Here is a 12,369-nt window from a genome sequence, read left to right as displayed (position 1 = left end):
GTCGAGTGTTAGCATGGTGTCACAGTTTGTTTAACCATTTGCCTATTATCGGACATTTTCTTTGCACTTCTGGCTGGTTTGGGCTATTACTAATAACGCCGCTGTGAACAGTTGTACATGGGATCAGAGATTCACTTCTTTGCTAGGTATATGTTTCATGTGGAGAACATTGGATCAATCCTGATGTGTCCATTGCTCAGCAAAAGAAGCAAATCTTCCTGAGGAACTTAGCATCAGATATTTCTAAAATTCAAACTTTCTGCAGTATACGTAAGATAGAGGGTAAGCATTGGAATTATTTACCATAATATATATGGCCAAAATGAAATGCCTAATATTGCTTTTTTTAAAAAATTAAGTTTGTTTAAATAGGTTATATATCACCCCTATATCCTGCTGTTTAGCTCTTTAGACAAAGTTATATATTTAACAGGATTGCATGCATATTTTAATTCACGCTACACTTTGGGTGTGTAAAGAAAACGTAGTTTATTTTGTCTTTAACAAATCGGGTCTTCTTTGTTTTCTATTAAGGAAAGCATAAAATGTCCAGTCAGGTTTAAATTTTACCTCATCCATTAATTTATATAGTCCCTTTAGGGAAATCTTTCAGGTTTCCCAGTCCCCAGATTCTCTCTTTAGTTCCTCCCTCAGTTGGAAGGGAAGAACTTGGGGTACAGAATCTCTTGCTTTCTGGGTCTTGGTGGGTGCTGTCCATGGCTGGGTGACTGTGTTCCATTCTTTTGGCCCAGACAGTGCTTTGGGCAGGTGATGCTTCCTGCCTGACTCAGACTCTTCTCTGCTCCCTTTGGCCACCCTGAGCCTGGCTGTGGCTGAGTGGTCATCTCTGAAGTCCTTATTATAGGACCCCTTCACCCCTCCTTGGCAACCACTTCTGGAAAGCTCTCCAGCATGACTCTCAGCAAATCCTGGGTCATGGCTGCACCTCTCAGAAACCAGATCCAGGTTGACATGGCTGTGCCTCAGATTGGAGTGATGAGGGCAACTTGAGAGGTGACTTGTCACGGTGTTCTGAATAATGAACAGTGTCCTCAGTGTTTCCTTGGTGTGGCAGAGATACTGTAAGTGAAGCCTGTAAGTGGAATCGTGACATCCAGTGCTGGTTTTCTGCCTTCCTCTGTCTTCTGTTTCAAATTCCTTCAGGCCCAGAAACGGTGGGTTTTCTCCAAGTCAACCTTGGGTTAAAGCTTTGATATGCTAAATTGGAGCTAACAGCATTTAGAAAAATCCTAAATCATGATAGTGTCATCCTGATTTACATGACCCCAGTGGCATATGGTGTGCTTGAGTGTCAAAACTATCTTTGTACTTTCGCTTTCCTTTGTAACGTTTCTCATCAACTCAAGGTCTTCCTCCTTCCCTTAAGGCTGCCCCAGGAAAGGACAAAGGTCCTATACATAGACCATAGAAAGTCAAAAGAGAAAAACCATTAATATGATTTAAAACATTTCCCTATTACATATATTGAATGCCGTGCAGTAAGTTTTGCGTGTATCTTTCAAGGCATTAGAGGAATTTGCTATCCTCGAGAATGATCTAGAGACATATATCTAAATAATATGCTCATTTGAATGGTTAGAATTTATAATAATTAACATTTTTTAGAAAGACTTATCCTTTAGTACTTTTTTTTTTCTCTTAGGCATTTTTAAAATTGAAGGGTAATTGACGTATGATGCCATATTTGTTTCAGGTATATAACAGTGATTTGATATTTATGTACTTTATGAAACGGTCATTGCAATAAATCTAGTTACCATTTGTCACCATACAAAGTTGTTGCAACATTATTGACTATACTCCCTATGCCGTACGTTACATCCCAATGTCTGATTTTTCTTATAAATGGAAGATTATACCCCTTAATCCCCTTCATCTATTTGATCCATCCCTCTACGCTTCTGACAATTATCAGTTTGTGCTCTGTATCTGTAAGTCTGTTTCAGTTTTGTTTTATTTGTTTTGCTTTTTAGATATAAGTGAAATGTAAGTGAAATAATACAGTATGTCTCTCTGTCTGACTTATTTTACTTTGCAAAATATCCTCAAGTTACCCCATGTTGACACAAATGGCAAGATTTCATTTTTTATGACCGAATAATATTCTGTTATCAGCACTTCTTTATGCATTTTTCTGTTGATGAACACTTCGATTGTTTCCATATCTTGTCTACGGTAAATAATGCTGTGATGGACATAGGGGTGCCTATGTCTTTTCCAATTAGTGTTTCCATTTTCTTTGGATGAATACCTAGAAGTGGAATTGCTGGATCATACGGTAGTTCTATTTTTAATTTTTTGAGGAGCCTCCATACTGTTTTCTATAGTGGGCACACCAATTGTACAACACCAGTGTGCACAAGAGCTCCCTTTTCTCAACATCTTTTTTTGCTTTTTTTTTGTTGTTGTTAATAGCCGTTCTGACAGGTGTGAGGGGATATCTCACTGTGATTTTGATTGGATTGGATTTGCGTTTCCCTGATGCTTAGTGATGCTCAGCATCTTTCCATGTGTAGGTTGGCCATCTGTATGTTGTCTCTGGAAGAATGTCTATGCAGGTTCTCTGCCCGTTTTTTAATCAGATTGTTTTAGGTACTGAATTTTATGAGTTCTTTGTATATTTTAGATGCTCACCCCTATTTTTAGTACTTTTGACTACAAATATGTTGGGGGGAAGAATCTATAAAAATTAAGTGAACTCCAGTTTATTAAAGAAAACTATCAATACTTAGAATGTGTTCTCTTAGACCAAATAGCTGAAAATTGTCGGCATTCTTATTTTAACATGTGTTTTCAAATTCCTGGTGTTCTGCGATCATAACTAATATGTCCTTGCAATTTGCGCATTTCTGCTCAGCTCTTGTTTTAGAAGTCCAAAGTGACATTGTATCTGGAGCCAAGCTTGCTGTGCATAAACCTGTAGCAATTTTTGGAGAAGAGAAGCAAATGATAGGACCAAAGGAAAAGCAAATGCAAAAAAATGCTTTAACCACGGAAAAGGCTTCCAGTGAAGTTCTGTAAGTAATCAGCATGGCCAGAAAAACTACCTGGTTCCTATTTGAACTCAGCTCATTAGCTCAATAACAGCACAGAGCCCATGCGGGGAACCCTTACAACATTTGTGATGTGGATGTCAGGTGAAGCGCTAGTATTTAATTAGTTTTCTGGCAAAAAGATCAAGTTGGAGCTTCATTGTTCAGCCATCACAATGATCTACTTTCAGTAATTTTATTATTATACTACTATTTTTAAAACACCAGAATTTTGGAATTGCAAATTATTTGAGGAATCCATCATGTTTTGTTTTCATTAAAGTTGATGCCAGGAACAATTTAATTGATGTAGGTTCAAGCTGGATGCATGTTAACATACAGTCATCATCCTGGGTCACTGAAGTGCTTTCCGGATTGGTCTCTCTCTCTCTCTTTTCTCCTCCTTCCAATTCACCTCGAAGTTCCATCCGTAGACAATTGTCTTTCTAAAACATAATTCTTTTTACACAGTTCTTCAGTAGCTACCTACTGCAGATAGAAAAAACATTTAGTCTAATCTGAAGCCCTTCTGACCCGAGTCCAGGCCTGTCACTGACCCTCATTTGCACCCCCACGCCCACCTCCACCGCACACTTTTACTTCCTGACACACGAACTAAGCTCTAGCTGGGCAGCAGTGACAGGCTGCTGCTGAATGTGTCATATTCCGTTTATGCACCATTGCAGGCCTCTGAGCCACTTACTTGTTTCTCTCCGCCTGAAGTGCCTTGACCTGCCCAGGACTCACATGTGGAATGATTCTTCGTCATTGAAATCAGTCATGGTAATGACTGTACACAGCGCTGTGCTTATCAGCTCCCTCCCCCGCTCCCGGCACCCACCCCCAGCCTGGGAATTCCTTGAGGGCAAAAACCCTTGTCACGCATGTTCTGTGAAGGCCAGGGTAGCTGACTTTAATCATCCTATACTGAATACATGAAGGAATGATTGAATGAGTTTCCAAATTCTAAAACCATATATAGCTAATAGACTACCATTGTGAAAACGGTGAAAACTAATTTACATATCATTTGAAACTATTTTACAAGCCATATTAAAAGACTGCTTCTATCCTCTATTATAAGAATATCAAGTCTTATTTTAGGAAACAAACCCCCTCATTTTGATGAGTGATTCTTCTGGTCTCATATCCTGATACCCACAAAGGCACCAGAAGGCCTTTTTGAGAGAGAACTGATTTGGCCTACATGGTATATTCCTCAAAGGCTAGAGAATTTCTGAGGAATGTATCATCTGGTCTCTGAGTTATTAGACTGCACATCGGAAAAAAGTAAACAGAAAGTAAGAAAAAAAAAGAACATCTTTGAGAGCAAAGATCCACATTGTTCTAATTTATAGATTTCATCAAGGCCTGGAGTTCTTGAGTCCACACAAACACACTCCAGGCAGACTCATCTCTTGTTGAACACTCGTAATAACAGGCAGATCACTATTTCGCAAGGCAGCCCATTCTAATGTTGAAATTACTTAGAACATCTCCATCCTACGATTTCATTTGTTTCTGTTTACATCCATTACTCTTCTACTTAAAAGTCCTTACAATATGCAAAGTTCATCATCATCAGGCTAACTTTCACTAGTTCTTTGAACCACTTCTGATGACTCAATCCTAAATCATCTTATATTAGAGAGTCACTTTCAGATTTCCCCAGAATTTCTCAGATACGTTTGTTTGGAAGTTTTACAGACTTGACAAGTGGGATGATTTAAGGAGGGAAATCCATAAAGCAAGAGAGTAAAGATCTAGAAAACATCTAGATCTAGAAGGAACCCTTTTGATAGTTGGGGTTTGTGTAAAGATTTCTGGTAATAAAAATAAGCAAAATGAAAAAGAAACTCTGGGAACACTCACCTCAGCTTTGCTGCTTTGTGAAAGAAAGGCTTTTTTAGCGTGGAGCTCGGGGAAAGCTTTCCTGTTTCCCTACTGAATTACAGGTGGCCCCTGCCCACTTCTCAAGCCTCTTCACGTACTACCTTTTTCACTCACTGCACACCTGTTACATCAGTGTCTTTCTGTTCCTCAAATGAACCAAGCATATTCTTGCTTCAGAACCTTTCCATTTATTCTCTTTGCCCAGAATGCTCTCTGTCTAGAACCTCACATGGCTGGCTCCTTCCCATTCTCCAGGTCTCAACTCAAACATTGTCTCTCAGAGAGCCTTCTCTGACTCCATTGCTTAAGTAGACCCCACCCCACCCTGGCTAGTTTCTATCACAATATCTTGTTTTATTCCACTTATGGCACTTAAATTATTATTTATTCATTGACTTGTCTGTTATCTCTCTTCCCCCCACTAGAATGTAATCTACAGCTACATGAACCCTGAGAACTTACCTGTTTTGTTCATCACTGTATCCCCAACACTTAGAACTCTGTGCCTATCATGTAGCAGATGTTCAAGAAATATCAGTTAAAGGAATGAGTAACTAACTATGGAATGATTAGTTGTATGAGTGAACGGACAAATGAATGAATTAATAAAGCAAGGTATATTTAAAAAGGGCTGTTCTAAAATGTCTAGACTGTACTTCATTTGCCTGGAAGCTGAAGAGAATACAGATGAATTCCAAGTTAGAAAATTAAAAATCTGGACTTGGGGGAAGAATCTTGTTTACACCTTGCTGAATATGTTATAACTAAGAATGACATTTTTGTTTTCTGTTTTCCTCAAAGAAATAGAGTTGGTGGGAAAGCTGTGTTTTTTATTTTTAACACTAGATGGCACTGTTGTTTTTTAACTGCTGGGAAGATAGTTGACTTGAGAAGTCGCTGGTGCACGATTTTGAATGAGGCAGCTGTTACCCTCCAATTTCATATCCACATATCATACTTGTATTACATTTGAGAAGTGTATGGTCTGCTGTGCCAACACAGGAATTGACCCCGAAGATTTTGGTAATTTGATATTGCTTCCAGTTATATCAAATACCACGAGCACCTTGGCGATCACAGCCTACCCACTCCCCACCAGCTTTATTTACACATATGCATACTTAGAGTTCTAGAATATGCTCACTGCTTTGCCTGTATATTTATCCTGCCTTGCGCGGAGCAGGCTTCATATTGTGTTGTGATCCCATGGAAGCAAATGTACCCTCAACAGTGCTCCAGAACATGATATGTATAGATCTGTGCGGTGGTATGCTCCTGTTCACATCTTCATCTTAATGAGAAGCCAGAAGGCTGACTGACTCAGTTATTCAAGCTAAGACTATTTAAGTGTTTTAGTACATTATTCTCTATCAAAAGCTGGCACGTCTGTGCCGATGCTATCTGAGCCTCTCTAGATTTGAGAGGAAAAGTTAAGTTAATTAAGATTTCTTAACATGAGTAAACTTTATGAAATGCAGTCATCTAGGCTGTCCTGTTCCAGACAGAATTATGACCCACTTATGGAGTAGGCAGAAGGAATCTCGTTACACATTCATTATGAATTTCTTAAACTACTAAGTAGTCTTAATCTTGCAGGTTTTTTTTAGAGGGAGGGAGGGTCAGAGGGAGAGAGAGAAAGAGAATCTTAAGCAGGCTCAATGCCAGGCGTGGGCAGACCACGATGCAGGGCTCGATCTCATAACCCTGAGATCATAACCTGACCTGAAATCAAGAGTCCGATGCTTACCTGATTGAGCCACCCAGGCACCCCAGTCTTGCAGTTTTTGAAATGTAATACATGGCCCCATTTTTCCTGAATAAATACTAGTAAAGAAGAATGCTGCTTATTATGTAATTAGGGAACTTTACCTCTAGCCCTATATTAAAAGATCTAAATTAGGGATTAGTAGGTGATGGATTTGCAAGGTTAGGTACCACCATGGGAATGCGATTTACAGATGCATCAATACTCTTCAGGATATGATCAGACTATACCTCAGAGAAAATTCTGTGAGTAGAAATCAGAATTCTTAGACTTGTGTTTGCTTCTGAACCTTGATAGAGATTCACATGCAAGAGCCCATCTCCGAATGAAAGCCTGTCACACACTTCTCAGGTACGCCTGGCAGGAAACTCCTCATGACTTTGATGAAGATGACAGTCTTCCAAAGAAAATGGAAGAAGAACTCTTTGAAAATGAGGAATCACTGAAGAACTACAGGTAAAAAGTTGCAAGGAATTCTTGTTAGAGATTTCTGCATGGTCTTAGATTTCCTCACTTCGGGGCAAAATGATTCCTGAGAGTTCGCATTACTGTGAGCTGCCAATTATATTAACATACATTTGTGTCTTTCCTGTGTTTTTGACTAAGTATTTACAAGTATTTGTGGGAAGGCCCTTCTCCCTTTAGCTTATTTTGTGCCATGTAATGTAATTTCTTGTTCACTGGCGTGTCTTTTCTAGTAAGCAGTAAGCTCATCCACCTTTGCTTCCTGATGACGTAACACAAAGCCTATGTATTTGTTGAATGAGTGTGTGAATGAACTTAAGAATAAGCATGTAAGATGCCCTGATGTCTTTAAGAAATTAGTGAAATGTAGTTTCTTCCTTTTTAATTTTATTTTTTTCTGGTCTATGTCCAATGAAACAACAGGAATTTATAGTACTTTGTATTATTCCATAACCTTTAGACATTTGCTTAACATTTTAGCATTTTGTGTAAATCAAACGGCTTTGGCATTTCAACAGTTAGCATTGCCACGTGCACATACTAGGGGCTTCGTAGATGTTTATAAATTAATTTAACTGACAATGCATTGTGATGTTTAATATATTTCATAAGTCTGCTTATTGCCTTGAGCTCCTTAAGCAAGAGATTCCTTTGAATTAACTTATTAGCATATTATTTTCTTTATGATATTCTATGAGTTGTTAGGGAAGATTGAAAAACTTGGAGAATGGCCTTCTATTTGCCAGGGAGACAGAAGATAGAAGCTAGAAACAGCCATGATTTGGACACCTTTGTTTCTCCCTCTTCCATTTCTATAGGGCCCTCTCCTTCTCCTACTCCTTTTCCTCTTTAACCAAATTTTCTCTTCAACTCAATTTCTTTTTGCTAAGCTGATGAGTTTCTCATATTCTCTTGGATGGACATTTATTCCTGTTACAGAATAAACTCAGAATTCTACTCTTCACATCTGCCTGGCAGTGCAAGGCAAACAGCAGTGCTGCTGTCCCGATGATAATGCCTCGCCATTATCAGTGAATTCGGTTCACAGCGGGTCTCTCGCCAACAGAACTTGCAGTCTCCAGCACATTGAGTGCACAGGACATTCTTCCGCCTCTAATGGGATTTTCTTTATCTCAGCCATTCTCCAAAGCAGAATAAATTGCAGAAGCTTTGCCACCAGCAGTTTGAATACAGAAATGGGCAAATTATAAGCTGTGCCGCTCCTCAGTTAGTTTTGGGAGTTCGAGGTCCTGATGTGCGCTCAGGCGTGGAGGTAGTTTTGGTGGACAAAAAAGTGGATGATTGTCATCAACGATGGATGCACAAGGAAGGCAGCAGGTAAACCCATTACATTGGGTGTGAATATGGCAACATGTATCAATGGCAGCCTGAGAGATTTGGTTTGGTCCCCACAGAGCAGGTAGGGGTATATGTGAGGACTTTGGGTTTTCTATGTAAGGTAGCCAATAATTTTTTTATCTTACTCAAAGAAAAGAGAGTGAAATCAAATGTAAATGCTCAGTAGTCTGTCCACAACTTATTCACGGTCAATTCAGATAAGAAATATGAAATCTGACCTAGTGGGTTCATAGTTTTAACTGGCTATGGAAGTTAAGAGAAAACTGGGCTGCCATCTAATTCTATTTTTATGATTTGAAAGGATCAAGTAAGAACTTAAAGAGTCCCCATTTAAAAAGTTTGCAGTACTTTTCATTAACTCAATCTCCTGCCCCTCCCCACATGCATCATGCATGACTTTCCTCCGTTCCCTATTTCCATCAGATAACCAACTGATATGGCTTCTGCTTACACAGTGAAAATGAATTCTTACCTTAACAAATATATCAATCCAATCTAACCTAATGGCTGGTCCTCATCTGGATCCAGATTCAAACAACCACTATCAAAGGTTATTTCTAAGACAATTAGAGGAAATTTAAATGTCTGGGTACCAGATGATACAAAAGAAGTCTTATTAATTTTGTTTGGTGTCCTAATAGTTTAATGGCTATGTTAAAAAAAAAAGAGAAGTTCTGACCACTAAGATATATATTGTAGTATTTACAGATAAAATTAAGAGGTAGGTCAGATTTGCATTAAAATATTCCAGCAAAAAGCAAAAATGTAAAAAGTTGGAAATGGATGAAATGAGAATGGCAAAATGTTGATATGACAGCTGTTGAGTAGTTATGGCTTCTTAGAGGTTTCTGTCTGTTTTTGTTCATATATGAACATGTATCTAACCAGAAAGAAAACAACTCCTTGATTTTTAGATTGGGTTGCTTCAAATTCTGCCATTAGTCTTGTATGGTGGGGTTCTAGGGGCCTCTTCAATCTTTTGACATCTGTGTGATACTTTTTTTTTTTTTTTCTGGGAAAGAGCTATGATTTGCACTGGATTCTCAAAAGGTGTATGATGTGAAAGGTTTAGGAATTGCTGCTTTGACAGAGATTGTGTAAGCTTTAGCGGGCAGCCCCAGCGGCCCAGCAGGGACAGGAAGAGAGCTAGTCTTACCGTTCACTGTCTGAGATGAGCCAAGTGCCAGCAAGGAACACTTACTGGGCTAGTTTTCGAGAAAACTAAAAAGCCAACCTGTAGATAGACCTGTGAGTGTGTTCCTTTGCCCCATTCATCCTATCTAAGCTAATTTTATGACAGGGATCTAAGAAGCAGATTTTTGTCCCTGTGAATGATTTGCTATTTGGAACCATAATTCATTCATTCTGCTGCAAAGGTAATTAAGGGCCATGTTTTAGGTGCTGCTGCTTTCGCTAAGAACAAAACAGATGAAAATCCCTGCCCCTGCAGAGCTAGTGCTACCCGGTCTACATTTCTGGAATTTAGCAATACATCTTACTGCTTTAGCTTACTGTATTAGAGTGGAGGTCCTCCTTGAACCCAAGTTGGAAATTGCCCAAGATACACTCACTTGGTTTCTAGACACACAGAAGAAACGTCCAGGTCAACTTTTGAGTTAACCTGACATCATTCTCCCATTTTCAACTGATCAATCTGAATTAATCATTTGGCTTCTAAAGGGAAATATTAAAACAATGCTTAGAGATGAAAATCCCTCAGTGGGACCCAGAATTATACAGGGGAAAATACAGTGTCATGGAATTTGGAGCTACAAGAGATCTTGAAAATTTCCTTGTCTTAATCACTTGATTTGAAAACTAGGCACAGTGAGGCGTGGGAGATTGACTTGCAAGCATTCATTCCCTGGGTTTGTGGAAGGGGATTGTGCTGGGTATTGTGCTGGGTATTCCAGGGACACAGAATAAGTCTCACACTGCCATTTGGCACATAGTGGTTTTTATGTACAGGTCCATAAACTCAAGTTCCTGCAAAATGTAAGCACTCCTGCCACTTGACTGTACTGTTCAAAAACTAAAAGGAAAACCAACACTATCATGGCTGAGCATGGCACTGAAGCATGGGAGAAGTTGCTGTGGCTGTTCTAAGCAGCAGAAACACAGATAGCTAGGCAACTAGTTTTGGCATCTCAGTAGATCATTGCAGGAGATGTTTGATCATTCATTCATATGAATAATATTGAGTATCAATAAAAATGCAAGACCCAAATTATGCAAATGATGAGGTTACACAGGTGAATAATAGAGAATAACACCTCTCGTGCAGGGCCCAGTTTTGATAAATGCTAAAAAGGTATTTGATGAGATCAATAACTGTTTTTTAATTTAAAATGATACATCATTAACTAATGATAGAAGGGAGAAATACATTGCAAGATTAATAGTGATTATCTTGTAGTAATATAAGTGTTGTTTAAAATTCTGTTATAATTTTTACTCTATTTTCCAGTACTTTGTTAATTCTCTACAGTGAGGTTATATTGTTTTATATTTATTTATAGTACAGAAGTTTAAATTAGATATCTGGAATTTTTTTAAGTCTTGAAAGGAGAAATATATTACTCTTATAACAGACCGTCTCTCACCTTCTCCTCTCCCCTGCACTCCCACATCATTAAATTTTATAGGACGAGTTATATTTTCCACAGCAGGAATGCCACTGCTGGTGTGTAATGTAACTATGTTGACAGACATAAAGAATTGGCTTTTTCTATACAGACAAGTTCCTTGAATATTTGGCTTATTTTGCTTTTAATTGATGCAAGGAAAAGAATTTGAGGGTTTTAGCTCAATAATTTTCTTTCCTTCTTTCAATCAAAGAGGCTTTATGTGAGCTCCTATATAAGACAACAATATTCAACATGTATCTTGGACTTTTAGGGAATACTCCTTTAGAAAAAGAGAATTGGGGGAGAAGCTATAAAAAAAAAATCACAACTATTAATAATAGTAGCCCAAGTGATGTGTGCCAGGCAATATTCTATGCATTTTCTGTGCATTAATTCATTTCATTCCCACAAGAGTCCTTTGCGGCACCATTATCCTATCTTACAGATGAGGAAGCGGAGGTGCGGGGCTGGTAAGCAAAGCCAGATAGCTACTGCAAAGCAGATTCGGGATTCACATTGGAGCACTGTGGCTCCAGAATCCATGTTCGTAATCATCTGCCACAGTGCCTCTCATGATAAATAGCGGGAGGTGAGGAGAGTGTACCAGTCTGGGTTCAATTTGGAGACAGAAACCACACAGTGGTTTAAAGGAGATGTGTAACATAAAGAATTATTAAACAATAATAAAAGAGTAACTATCAGATGTTTAAAAAAAATCCTCTATATGGTGCTCTGGGGCTGAGGGAGTTGAAGACAAACTTAAATCGGGCCCTTTCCCAAGGCTGGAGTTCAGAACTCATTAGAAAAGGAATGGATACAGCTAACTGGATGGCAAAAATGTGTTGCTTTACCTGGCCAGACCTGGTCTGAGGTTGCTCTGCAAGCAGGAAGTAGCCCTCTGGAACATATGCAAGGGTGCGGCTGGTTTGGGGGCACACGGGTATGAAAAGGGATTGGGAGTGGTGGGAGGCAGAAGGTTTAGATGTCCGTGTCAGGAGGGCCACGAGCAAATGATTACCAGGCCGGGGCTGTGAGGCTTCCCAGGGGCCACACATCCTGTGCACCTGGTTAGGGCAGAGCATCACTGGGTATCCTCACTCCCAACTGGTGACCCCATGCAACAGCCAGGAAGAGCAAGAGAGCCCCTTCCTCCTTCAGTATTCCTCCATCACTCTCTATGAAGAAAGCTTAACATTGTGCTTCCGTG

The 12,369-nt window shown here is 39.2% G+C and overlaps 1 protein-coding gene across 1 annotated transcript in view; it reads left to right on the top strand.

Annotated features, from left to right (window-relative positions):
* The window catches only part of DCDC1 (doublecortin domain containing 1), a 415,749-nt gene that overhangs the window by 370,553 nt on the left and 32,827 nt on the right, over positions 1 to 12,369 (top strand). The window contains exons 24-27 of the mRNA XM_057317241.1: positions 147 to 282; positions 2,879 to 3,038; positions 7,009 to 7,167; positions 8,314 to 8,514. Of these exons, the coding sequence (XP_057173224.1) occupies positions 147 to 282; positions 2,879 to 3,038; positions 7,009 to 7,167; positions 8,314 to 8,514 (656 nt within the window). The remainder of the gene's footprint in view (positions 1 to 146; positions 283 to 2,878; positions 3,039 to 7,008; positions 7,168 to 8,313; positions 8,515 to 12,369) is intronic.

This window comes from Ursus arctos, unplaced genomic scaffold (genome assembly GCF_023065955.2).
Source record: "Ursus arctos isolate Adak ecotype North America unplaced genomic scaffold, UrsArc2.0 scaffold_23, whole genome shotgun sequence".
Classification (NCBI taxonomy): Eukaryota; Metazoa; Chordata; class Mammalia; order Carnivora; family Ursidae; genus Ursus; species Ursus arctos.
The sequence above is the reverse complement of the archived record's forward strand: the minus strand, read 5'-3'. Positions and strand labels throughout refer to the sequence as shown.